Below are 13581 nucleotides of genomic sequence, written 5' to 3'. Positions count from 1 at the left end.
CTCTGTAAGAGCAGTAAGTGCTCTTAACCACTTAGCCACCTGTCTAGGACTCTAAGTTGATGATTGCTTTCAAATCACATGTTTGTCCTTGATTCAGTCAACTGTGGTCAAAGTAGAGCCCGGTGAAACCAGGTGTATGGTAAGGGTCATAGTCAGGTCTGTAGAAGAAACTCGAGTATCTCAGTAAAGACTGCATGAAACACTTTTCCTTTTCATTAAAAGTTGGTGGTGCATATAACAGGCATGGACCTTACCATTGTCCTGTGCTCATTTTGTGTGCGACAGTGTCAAGTGAAGTCTGTGACACTACGCCAAGCTAGCATCAGACGCGCAGCGTGGTTTTGTGCAATGCAATGTCGTGAGGTGATTTCTGAGAATATAACAGTAAAACAAAGATAAGTTTTGCCATGGGGAAAATAGAAGAAAGGAAAGCTGGAGCCAGCAACTCAATTCACAGGCCTCTACAATATTCAGCACGACATGCTGGTGGCCTGGAAGGAGTGAATCTGATACATCAGAGAGAGCTCCGCATTAGAAAGAGCTTGGTCAGCACCCCTGGGAGTTCCTAGTTGGATGAAGTTGGCCTACCTATCTCCTTTGTTTACCTGTAATTGCCCATCTGGACGGACTCTGGCATGATAAACCTCCACCACCCAAGGAGAATTTGGTAGCACTCCAGATAGCTGACTCAATAAGGCACTGTGGTTCTTGATGACTTATTTCTCAAGCTGGATATGGGATTGAAGACAGTGACTCAGAGAAGAAGCCAAGCCCTGAGGCAGTGATCATAACAATGACCTACATAGGGAGGGGCCGGTTAAATTCAAGGTCAACAACTTCCTCCAAGTTGGAGGTCAACCTTGGCATCGGAACCATGACAATTTGCGATTGTTGCCTTCACCTCAATGAGCCACCCATTTGGCTTCTGGTTGCAGCCATCCTGACAGAGGGCACCTGCCCACCCATGGTGAGTGCAGTCAGATGGAAGGTGCATTCCCCACCCAGCTGCCCAAGGCCCATGGCAACCATCTGGAGTCACTAGAGCATGACTGCTCCAGCTGGGGTGGGTGAGCGAGCACTCCACAGAAGAGCTGCAGAGTTAAGGAATCCATGCGGTTCAGTAAAGAGAGCTGGTCTCCACTTTCAACTGAGAGGTCCAAAATCTGTTTCCTACTCCTTTGCAGGAAATATGAGAGTTCACACGCATTGTTTTAGTGAACTGCGTATTTCCCATGTGTCAGGAGCAGACTAGAGCCACCAGGATAAATAACACACATCCCCAATTTAGATAACTCATTCTTTTCAAGGAAATGAACACATCAGGGCAGATCTTAAAATGATATGGCGAGTGTTATAAAAATGTGCATATGAATGTTATGGGATTGAGATTTAGGTGGGAGTGATTACGGCCCAAGGAAGTAAAAATGGCTTATGTTTGGAAGAGGAAAAGTTTGTCAGTGAATATGAGAAAGAAAGATGTTCCAGACTGACAGTACAGCTGTGAGGACACAGAGGAAGAGATGAGATGCCTGGTATATTTGGCAAATGATGAATAAAGAGATTTTAACCAGAGCACTGTATGCAGGCAGAGACTAGAGAGGCAAGTTGTTAACAGGTTGTAAATGGTTATTTTATTGGGTAGAAAATATAAAACCATAAAACATGTCTTGTTTTTCCTTTCTTTATCAAGAGAATAACAAGACGATTTTATAAAACAAGACATAAATGTCTTCATAAGATGAACTTGAACCTTCTACTCTGAGTCAGATATCTGCACTTTATAGTTTTTATTTGATTTCCAACTGTATACTCTGCCCCTGATTTTTCCTTTTACATTCCTCTCCACATTTTCTTTCATATTCTTCTGCCAAGATAAAAACAATGAGACAATGGACATCAGCAAAACTAATAAAATACCGAAAAAAAAAGGCAGAAAAGTCCTTTTTTTATACATTCAATAAATACGTAAGAGCTAGCTTTTCACAAACATGCAGTGACACTAAAATTATTTTCTGACTTTAGATACAACCATAAATCACGACATGTTTTCATTTTCAGCCCAGTCAGATGAGAATATCAGTTAATTTGCTTGAAAATTAAAGGCTGGGGAGCTATGCATCGCCCTTCAGAGACACAATCTACATGCATGCCTTACTTTCTGAATGATTTTGTTTTGAGGTGATTCTATGTGTGAAGAGATCTGTTTCCTTATGTTTGTTTATTATTTCAATTTCTAATAACAAAAGACTATACACATATAAATGAAAAAATCAGTAATTTTCTTTTTTTTTGTGATAGGAAAATGGAAAGAAGCCTATTGAGTGATCTTTGAATGTGTTCAAGAGGAACACTTCTTTGGAACCATCCTACGAACAAGGTATCAAGGCATCTAGTGCAGTGCTAGCTAATTTTGGGAATGTTTGATAAATTCAGAATACTTCATTATCAATGAAAACCGGAGGTTTATATTTGGATTTCTCTGTCCGTTGACCGTTTCATGACAACCTTCAATGGTGCGATTTTCACAGTATCTAGCCACAGAGTGTACTTTGTGGAAACAGTCAGTTAAACCCATTCTGGACACTCACCTGACCACCACACTTCCAAAGCTCTCTGTTCTTCAACTGTCTGACCACGTTAACAGACTTCGGTACTTTCTGGATCATTCATCAGCTTACATAAGCAAACTATAAATCATCATGCATGAGTTCCCATTCCTTGAGATTATGGTTTTGAAAAGCTAATGAGGGGAGAGAGGAAGATAGAAAGATGCGTGATAGGGAACTAAAGATCCAAGAAGGAGATAATCTGCACTTCACTACTGAAGTTTGCTTTTTCATAATTTTCCCTAATGGTGTATCCAAGCATTGAAAAAGGTCAGAGATTCTTATCTCACAGCCTAGTGACACATCCATTTATCACTTTCGGCTAACACAAATGCTTTGGATATAACTTCGAAAGGACTGGTGGAGTGATTGTTCTCTTCTGGCTTCTTCTTTAAAAATATATTCTGGCTAATAAATTTTCTGTTGAACATAGAAGTGAGTGACCATGCTAATCGGAAATTATGGGCAAGCTCAAACGTGATCAGTTTCACAATGCAATATTAGGTAGATAGCTTATTAACATCTCTGGCTGGAGGGGGATAGACACAAGGCTATTTGTAAGCAGATGTGACTCCCTGTGTTATATGAGTCAGAGGACTTTCATAGGTGGATATTAGGCAATAAACAAATGATTAACAACCTATAGTCCACAGAACAAGAGGGATTTGGTATAGAGGTCACGTGGATATCCATGGGAGGGAGGACTAGGTGCAGGTGGGGATGAGAAAGGGAGAATTAGGTAGGGATGGTTGGGGGGTTAGGATTGAGGGAGAGAATGAGGAGAGAGACAGATGGAATTGAGGGGCATTTGAAACTTATTGCAATGAAAATATGTGAAGGTTATCCTAAAGAGGTTTCCTAATAATGGGGGAAAGAAAGTCCCAAGAGCTCAACTTTTGTCACCAAGAGAATCTTCCAGTAAATGGTCTTAGTTGCATTCAACTGAGTTATTGGCCAAGGACATCCTATGGAAATCTTCAAACAACCCAGGCTGTTACTAAAATAAGGAATTGCTTTCTGTAGACCAATAATAGGATCTCATTTCAGAGGATAACACCCACACAATTCATGGAACATAGAGAAATTGAGCTGCTTCCTACATGGAGCCCTCACCCCTACAGTCTAGTGTCTTTCTTACAGAAAGATACTGTACTGACTGGTTTTGTGTGTCAACTTGACACACCTGGAATTATCACAGAGAAAGGAGCCTCCCTTGAGGAAATGCCTCCATGAGATCCAGTTGTAAGGCATTTTCTTAATTAGTGATCAATGGGAGAGGGCCCATCCCATCCCTGGTACCGTCCTTGGACTGGTGGTCCTGGGTTCCTTAAGAACAAGCTAAGAAAGTAAGGGGAAGCAATCCAGTAACATCCCTCCATGCTCTCTGCATCAGCTCCTGCTTCCTGACCTGCTTGAGTTCCAGTCCTGACTTCCTTTGGTGATGAACAGCCATGTGGAAATGTAAGCTGAATAAACCCTTTCCTCCCCAATTTTGCTTCTTGGTCCTGATGTTTGTGCAGGAATAGAACCCCTCCCTAAGACAGATACTCTGCAGGCTACCAAAGGAGAAACAGAAACTCCAACCCAGCCACAAAATCTTTGACTTACATTCTATTCTGCCTAGAAAATAGCCTTGGACAAAGGTAGAAAATAGCTTGTGGAAGAAGCCAACCGATGTCTAATATTATTTAAGGCCCCCTTGATAAGATGGAACCCGTACTGACACAACTTGAGGGACCAGGAACCAGAGACTAGGTCACCTAGAGACCTCGAGTAAACCAAGCACTACTGTTCTAAAATAAAATAAAAGTATCCACAAAACAACGCCTAATGATATCCCACTATCCTCATAGATTAACGCCTTAGCCAGCTGGCATCGGAGAGGCTCCCTCCTGCAGCACATGGGAACGGATGCAGTGACCACAGCCAGACATTGTGTGGGAGGCCTTGGAGCATACAGCTGTACATGGGATATCTCCATCAGACGCTCCTCTCTGAGCTTGGTGAACCTCAAGAGGAAGAAAGAGCACAAGAGCCAAGGGGATGGAAGACACCGGGGGGGAAAAGCCTTCTGAATCAACGAAGCAAGGGTCACATGAACTTAGAGCAATTGAACCAGCAAGCATAGGGCCTAACTGGGTCTCCACCAGGTCCTCTGCATATATATTACAGCTTCCAGCTTAGTGTTTTTATGGGACTCTCGAGTCTGTAAAGGAGTGGATCTTTGATTTTTGCACCTGCTCTTGGGGCTCTTCTTTCTTCTTTCCATTGCCTTGTCCAGCCTTGTGTTGTTTTAGTTGTTGTCTCTTAGAAGCTTGTTCTTTCCTAATGAGAGACAGAAAGTGAATGGATCCAAAGGGGAGGGGAGATAGAGAGGAACTAGAAGGAGTAGAGGGAGAGAAACTGTAATCAAGATATATTGTGTAAGAAAAGAATCTCTTTTCAGTAACAGGGGGAAATGGGGGAGAAAAAAAAAGAAAGAAAACCATGTGGTAAATTCTTGCCATATAATTTTTTTTTTTAGATATTCCAATGTAATTCATTAAGGGAAGTGTTAACTTTTCCCTTTTAACTGTGCTCCTACATGTCCAAGATCTCACAGTTCTCAGATTACAGGACTTTTGGAACATCGATTACCCCAACGATTATTTTAGAGGTCACCTAGAATTTCAATTAAGAGAAATTTCATAGAATATAGTCATTTGGAAACACGTTAAATAAAACTCCCTCCACTAATTATATGTTAAGTATTTCCTATATCATGAACTCTTTTGTTTCTCTTGTTGTAACTGAAACATGAAAAAGAAAAGGTAGCAGGAATATTTCCATGGGTGACTGTTAGCACCTTTGTCTGAGTCCATGGTTGCTTTCACATCACCTGTACTGTGTCTGACCCCATCTGTGTAGCAGCGACCTGACATAATGACCCACATCATCCCATTACCTCTCCCTCCCCCTATGTGTTTTCTGAGCACTTATTCTGGGTACTTGATTTGATTTCTCACTCAAACTGTAATACAGTCTATGGGATAACGATGCTACCTCAACAGTTCCCAGTGAGCAGGCGTTTTCTGTGCCCCAGAACTAAGTTGAGAACTCCACAGAGGACAAAATACCCAGGAGGGGGGACTATTATTTGAAACAGATACTATCATTCTAATTTTGTTTGTGAGAAAACGAAGACTCAGGAAATTTGATCAGAAAACCTATCAACAGTAGACTTGGAAACTTAATTCCACTCTCCCCGACTCTCCTTCAACTCCAAATCCTCTGTATTTTGTCCTCAGAGTTTGTTTGTTTGAACACTGGATTAGGGACTTGTTTGTGATTCATAAAATTCTGAGATACGTACCAGAAAATATGCTGATGATGAAAGTGAGAATTGCTTTAGGAAACTTTTATTGTAGTCTTTGTGTGTGTGTGTGTGTGTGTGTGTGTGTTTATGTGTGTGTGTGTGTTTATGTGTGTGTGACAGAGAGAGGGGGGAGAGGGAGAGGAGAGAGAGAGAGAGAGAGAGAGAGAGAGAGAGAGAGAGAGAGAGAGAATGAGAGAGAGAACCTGCACACACACAAATGCACATACTAGGGTGTGAGTTAAACTATTTTTCAGAGAAATAATTTTGAAAGCCACTCTGTTGTGCTTTTTGAATTCGATATTAAACACTGAGACTCTGTTTACTCTCATAGCTCAGAGACATAGTCAATGTTCAAATTACTCCATGTTGACTATGGATAATACAGCTATTTTGTAATTAAAACATTATTCCATTATGCACTCTGTGAGCAGGGTCTGGTTTCATCTGGACCATGAGGCAGCAGCTAGGAAATATATCTTTCCAGTCAGGAGGTGTGAGTGGAGCCGGAGTCTCGGACTATTCACCCAGGATTTCTCTTAGGGGTCAGAACTGTCAAAGAAATCAAAGCTTCCCAGCTGGGCTTCTGGGTGAGGGGATCCACTGCCTGCATTCCTCACTTGGAGTCAGGTTGTAGCTAGGAAGGGTAAAGTCACGGTATGGAAATGTAAAGTTCTCTGACCATTTGAGGATAGAACATAAATATTGCCAAACAATAGCAAACAAGCGCGGCTTGACAGCCCTAGAAGCTAAATCCCTGTACTTCATGAAGGAGCCTGTGTTTCCTTGTTTCTTTCATTTTCTAAGCTCACGGTTATTTTCCTACCAGCCTTTGTCCTCACCTGGAAATTTCCAGCATGTCAACAATGCTTTAGGAGGCAAGGGGAGGGAAGGAAGAAATCTTGGTTCTACTCGTTTGTCAGTTTTCAAATCAGTATCAATTGTTTCTTTTTTCACTTTTTAAGGAAGTTCATCTTTATTAGGATAATGCACAAAAATATAAAGAAAACATTAAAGCTAATAGAGTCTCCATATCTAGGGAACGCCACTGTTGACATGCTGACATACTTTCTGGATGTATTTTTAGCCGCTTTGTGAGAATGCTTTGAGTACAGTCATAGTTCACATATCATTTCAATCCTACTTCCTGCCTTAACTTTGCATGGTAGTTTCTTTTGATAGCTTAAATGTGTGATTTTAAATTAAATATGTCACTATATATGGTTGTATCACATTTTCTCAATAATCAGGCTTTCACTGTACACCACTTTGAGTGTCATAGAAGTCGGTCAGTATTCTAGGCATTCTCACACTTTTCCTGATAAAGATTTAGAATTTTCTCCTCTCTTTAGAAACCAGAAACCTCATTTTTAATTGTTGGTTTTGTCTGTATTTCATCAAAAGGACAGAGACCCTGAGAAAAGACTTCTAGAAGCTTCCACCATTGAATGTGTATTTATGAGTTGATATCTACCTGTCTCTCTCCTGCTTATCTAGAATATTCTGTGTGCATATGCATATAATCAGTGTGTATATGTGTGTATGTGCATGCATGTGTACCGGGGTGCTTTCTCTTGCAGGTATGTGGGAATCAGAGGTTGATGGCAGGATGTCTTTCTCAATTGTTCTCCAACTTGTTTTTGTTTTGGCTTGTCTTTTTTGGTTTCAGCATTCTTTGTTGTTGTTCTTGTTTTGTTTTTTATTATGTCATTTATTTACAATCCAGCCATTGCCCCCCTTCCCAGTGTTCCCTCCCACAGTTCCTCATCCCATTCCTCCCCCAACCATGTCTCAGAGAAAATGATCTTCTCCCATCAGGCCTCCCCCCTCCCTAGGGCCTCCCTTCTCTCCCACTGAGGCTAGACCAAGCAGTCCTCTGCTGTATATGTGTCAGGGGCCTCAGCTCCTGTATGCTGCCTGGTTGGTGGCTCAGGGTCTAGAAGCTCCCAGGGGTCTGGGTTAGTTGAGACTGCTACTCTTCCTATGGGGTCGCCCTGAGACAAAGCTCTTCAATGAACCCGGAATTTGCCATTTCAGCTAGAATGGCTGGCCAGCGAGCCCTTGGGCTCCCCTTACCTCTGTCCCAAACTCTAGAATTATGAGTGCATATAGCCATGCCTGGCTTTTATTTAGGTGTTCAGGGACATGAATTCATATGATTATGCTTTGGTAACAAGCACTTTATCCACTGAGCCATCTCCCCATCCCTATCATTACAGAGGTTTGTTTTTATTTTAGTCTCTTCTTCCCTTTGTGTATGAGATCACACATCTTCTTGCCTATAGGAAGACATGATTGTAGCAATTCCCCTTTGACTCTGCTGCATTATGAATTTTTAATTTTCCCCAAACCATCCATTTCTTTCTTAATAAATAACCAGGAGAATGTAATTACTTGTACTCTATAGATATGGAAGCTAAGTGAATTCTGATTGTTGCTGTACCCTCGCTTTATTGTTGTCTCGTTCCCTGACTATATTAGTTAGCCTTTGCTGCATAATAAGAATTTTTATAATCTAGAGGCTTGAAAGAATGTAACAATGTTAGCTTATATGGATCATGATTCGGATGAATTGACAAGACATCCCTTCTAGGACAAAGCAGCTCTTTTAGACTCATGTATGGACCCACTGTTAACAGCATAGAAGTTGATGATAGATGACATAGGATAACGGCAGTCATAGGCCCATCTCCTTGTCAGGCTGGTAGCCAGGGGAAGCTTGTCTCTTGTCCTCAAGCTCCTTATTTTCTTATAGTTTGGGCTTGCTAAGCCTCTGTTCATTCACATTGTTAAAATGTCTCCTTAATCAAAATAAACTTTGTTACAAAATAAAAGTCATATGCAGAATTATAACCAACAGCAAGGCAGGTAGAAGAGGAAGAGATTTTGAGAGCTGTTAGTCTTTTTGGACTTTGGCTGTAGAAACATCTCACTCTGATAGCTTTGCTCATAAAGGTAGTCTAGTATCTCCCCATGTAACTCCAGCTGCAAACCCACCAGGTTCAATCAAATCCACAACTCTATTAGTGCCAGAATTGTAGACGGGTGCCACCATGACCACATACAGTATCTTCACGTATACTAGATATTTTGAATATTAATATTTGGCTTACTTGAAATGTATGACCAAACCAAAGCCAACAATCACAGATATATGACTGAACCTAGCAGAAAGCAAGTGAGCTCCCTACGGATGTGATGACATATTGTGGCCAATCAAAGAGATTGTCTGCGTTAGTATCACAGTATCCTCCAAGCTGGGAAGGGATGACCCACAGGCACTGTTATTACTTAGGTTCCTAGGACAAAGCATGAGGATTTATAGCAGAATACTTGCAATACATGTAGCTAACTACATGGTGCACCTGCATGTGGAAGCACTCCACATATTTCAATTCTCCTTCAGATTAGCTTTTCGATGAGGCTCGTGTACATAAAATTGACCATTCTCTTTGACTGCCAACCTCACAAAGCCTTAATGAGCCTAAAGCCTTAGATAAGAATGAAGGCAAAGCCAAGCATGGGAGAGTATTGGATAATGTCAGCAATAGAATGTTTGCCATAGAATAGGGCAAACTAGAGGAAAGAGCTGGGGCAGCACACAACTGTGAAGTTGAAAAGGGGGGCAGTGAATAGTCAAGTCTTCATAGTGATGCTGTGCTGAGGGTCTATAATTGGGGTCCAGCATAGGATATTAGGAGGTAAAGGCAAAGCGTAGCATGTGTTCAAGCAGAGTGAGCATAGGATGGGAAGATTGGATATGAAGACAAACGCAGTAGAAGGTTACTGTTTGTCAGTCTACAAGTAGAGCAGGGGACTGGAGGGAGCTTGGCCTTCAGAGGAAGGGTCAGTGCTTTCTTCTGTAATCCAGCTTTGTCTGTTCCCCATAATATGTATCTGACTATCCAGGGCCCCTCATATCACAAGAAACTCACCCAGACTCTGACATGAGATAGGCCCAAAAATACAGTGGAAAGTGCTTAGATGGGCTGGAGGATGATCTTGGTTTCTATAATTTGCTATTTGTATGAACTTGGGCTTTAAATTATTCTTCTTTGTTTTTAGTCACCTTTTTTATTCAGTAGACATAGTAATACACGCTTAGATAAATAATTGTCAAGATTAACTTGAATGAGTATGCCTGTGTGTCTGTGTGCCTGTGTGCATGTGTGTGTATGTGTGTTGTGTGTCTGTGCACGCGCATGCCTGTGTATTCCCCCTCTGTGTGTGTGTTCCCTCTCTCTCGCCTCTCTGTCTCTCTGTCTCTCTGTCTCTGTCTCTGTCTCTCCCCCTCCCTCCCTCTTTCCCTCCCTCCCTCCCTCCCTCCCCCTCCCCTCTGTGTGTGTGTGTGTGTGTGTGTGTGTGTGTGTGTGTGTGTGTACCTGTGTATATGTGCATACTAGTAGTGAAATTGGAAGTTAGGGCACATGAGTCCACTTGCTACCTATTAGCTTATATTGTAACAGTTAAGTTACTAGTATCTTTTGACCTCAGTTTCATTTTCTGTAAAATAAGGCCACTGCTAATTTGCAAGGTTGCAAGGGTTCCTCAAATCCTTTTCAATTATCTATAAATATTATAATTAGAGTATGTAGCACATATTTCTACTATGCCCCTGAGAAGCTTAGAAATTGGTTATTAATGAACCTGGCTTTCCCTTAGATTGTGGTAATAATTCTACCAGAGTATAGTTGGAGCTTTTGAACTGGAGTGAAGAAGGGGAGATGTGTGCAGCTGGAATGTATTCCTCATGCACGTTACCTGCCCCCTGTGAATCCGCTAGTGAATTTTGCACAGATGTCTCTTTGTTTCCAAACAGGAAACTAATTGCCTTTCTGGTTTCAGTCTAGGTTTTCCCAGATTGTTCTGCAAATAACAGGAGACATTTCTCAAACTTTGCAAAGCTTCTCACCAATGGTGTCTCTAACCAGATGCCTCTCAAGCAACCCACATCACAAGAGGGAACCTCATCTTTTAAGCTTAAAAAAATCACCTTAGATCAGTTATCTTATGATTATTGTTTGCCAATTATTTATACACATGTGTATCTTACGTGTGCTTTGCGCTAAACTCAGAACTTTCTTTTCTATTGTTTGCTTGCTCCAGTGAATCCCAGGATGATGAAATATGCCAAATCTAGGACCCAGGATTCATAAATGCTCTTCCCAAAGGACCAGAGGAGAGTATCTCACAGGCAGCAACTACTCATGAAGCTCAGCTTCCTCAGTGCCCCTAGCGACTGTTTCCCTAGCAACCACCAGGAGCCTGGAGTATCCCTGAAAGTCCTGCACAGTTGCTACAGAAACCCCAAGGCTTTCCTAATTAGAGCCAGGTGGAGCTCTCGCTGGTCAGGATAGGCGTGCTTGCTTCCTTTGGGAAAACTCCGTTGAAAGGGCAAGCCTAGCATTCCTTATCCATTCAGAGTTTGCCTCCCACCCTCGTGTATTTATGTACACTTGATTTGCCTCATTCTGTGGATGAACAGCATTGGGCCTTAAGGCATTAGCTAAGTCTTCAAAATCCTTAGTGAGGATCCCGAGTCTCATAGCCAGAGAAAATGTAGCTACACAGATGTTCTGGGACAGGCTTGTTTCAAATACCCTGTCCTTTGTTTCCATGAGTATGGATAGATTTGACAGTTTATTGCGTGACCTGATTTTCATTTGTTATTAGGGTGACAGCAATGTGGAGATTTTCAGAAAGCTATTTGGCTAGTGAAGGAGAGGAAATTTGAATAAAATGTATAGGTGAACCATAGTCAGAGGTGAAAAGACACTCACCTTGTTTTGCTTTAAGCCAACATCCTCTGTACTAGAAACCCTTCCTTTGCCATAGTAGAGCATTGGCTTTCATGATGAACAGTACAGATTTGGTCAGTGGAATCTCTTTCCACCACTCTCAAGTTACATCGTTCTCATTTTCGAATGCATTATCTGCTTTTTCTTCTCTTGTCCCATCCATAAAAAGACTACCTTTCACACACCACATAGACTTTACTCCTTCATTTCAAAGACAGGGCAACTAAAATGGCTTGGACTGTATGATTTGGTACCTCTCTATCCACTCTCTTGAGCTGACTTGTATCCTTCCCACAGTTCTACTCCTTCAATCTCCTTTCCCATTTTCTTCAATGATGATTTCTCATTTTCCCACTCTTCTGCTGGCTCCCTATCCATCGCTTACTCCCTCTCTCAGTAGAGGAGATCTCACATAACTTCATGCAGAAGCTTGAAGCCATCTGTAGTCAACACCACTGGCATGTGAGTAGCCACTTAAGAGCTTAATAACCAGTTGAAATTACTCCACCAGTTCTATCACACACCGTAAAGAGGTCTGGATTTCATAAACTCTCCTTGCACGGAGATCTATTAATCCGCTGTGTTTTATATGTTCAACTTGTCCTTCAATACTTGTCTGGAGCCCTCTCCATTTCTGGCTGGAACCATGGAAGCTTTACCAGAGAAGAAAAAGAAGGTTGTAGTTGAGCCAGAAACCCTTAAGAAAAAGCGAAGGAATTTCGCAGAGTTGAAGGTGAAGCACCTGAGGAAGAAGTTTGCCCTGAAGACACTGCGAAAGGCAAGGAGGAAGCTCATCTATAAGATGGTAAAGCACTATCACAAGGAGTACAGTACAGTGCAGACTGAGATTCGGATGGCTAGGATCGCAAGGAAAGCTGGGAACTTGTATGTGCTCGCAGAAATGAAATTTCTTTCGTTGGCCTTTGTCATCAGAATCCGAGGTATCAGTGGAGTTAGCCCAAAGATGCGAAATGTGTTGCAGCTGTTTAGCCTTCGGCAGATCTTCAATGGCACCTTTGTTAAGCTCAACAAAGCTTCAGTTAACATGCTGAGGATCGTGGAACTGTACATTGCATGGGCGAACCCCAACCTGAAGTCAGTAAATGAGCTCATCTACAAGCAAGGCTATGGCAAAATCAATAAAAAGCACATTGCCTTGACAGATAATTCTTTTATTGCTCGATCTCTTGGTATTTTTGGCATCATCTACATGGAGGATCTAATTCATGAGATCTATACAGTTGGGAAATGCTTGAAGGAAGCAAATAACTTTCTGTGGCCCTTCCAACTCTCTTCCCCATGAAGTGGAATGAAGGAAAAGACAATTCACTTGGTAGAAGGTGGAGATGTTGACAACAGGGACGACCAGATAAACAGGCTAATTAGACGGATGAGCTATAGTGTTGACCATGGTATTTTTATAATCTGGTCAGTTAATAAACAGTCACAGCTTGGCAAATTAAAAAAAATACTTGTCTGGAACCTCAACATGCTAACACAGTCACACACACACACTCAACAAAAACAAACCCTAAATGATGTGTTCTCTCTCTCCTCTCTCTCTCTGTCTCTGTCTCTCTGTCTCTGTCTCTGTCTCTGTCTCTCTCTCTCTCTCTCTCTCTTTCTCTCAGTTTACTTTGTCAAGCATCAGGAAGTAATAGTATATTCATTATACAATATACATAAAAAATACATAATTTGCATTGTTCTAGACTCTGTGCTACATGGAGAGAGCAAATGAAAAACTTCACTTTCCTCTGAGCCCACACTATGAAAGTATGTTTCTTTCATATTCCTTAAAATACAAATAATATAGGGTTTCATA

At 41.6% G+C, this 13581-nt stretch overlaps 1 protein-coding gene across 1 annotated transcript; it reads left to right on the top strand.

The window, feature by feature from the left end:
- The first annotated feature begins 12402 nt into the window (after positions 1 to 12402).
- On the top strand, positions 12403 to 13059 carry LOC116911588 (60S ribosomal protein L7-like). Its single transcript, XM_032915566.1, has one exon. It carries the CDS (start codon positions 12403 to 12405, stop codon positions 13057 to 13059), a length of 657 nt encoding a protein of 218 aa, XP_032771457.1.
- Positions 13060 to 13581: the final 522 nt, after the last annotated feature.

The sequence above is a fragment of the Rattus rattus genome, chromosome 10, assembly GCF_011064425.1.
Source record: "Rattus rattus isolate New Zealand chromosome 10, Rrattus_CSIRO_v1, whole genome shotgun sequence".
Lineage (NCBI taxonomy): Eukaryota > Metazoa > Chordata > Mammalia > Rodentia > Muridae > Rattus > Rattus rattus.
The sequence above is the reverse complement of the archived record's forward strand: the minus strand, read 5'-3'. Positions and strand labels throughout refer to the sequence as shown.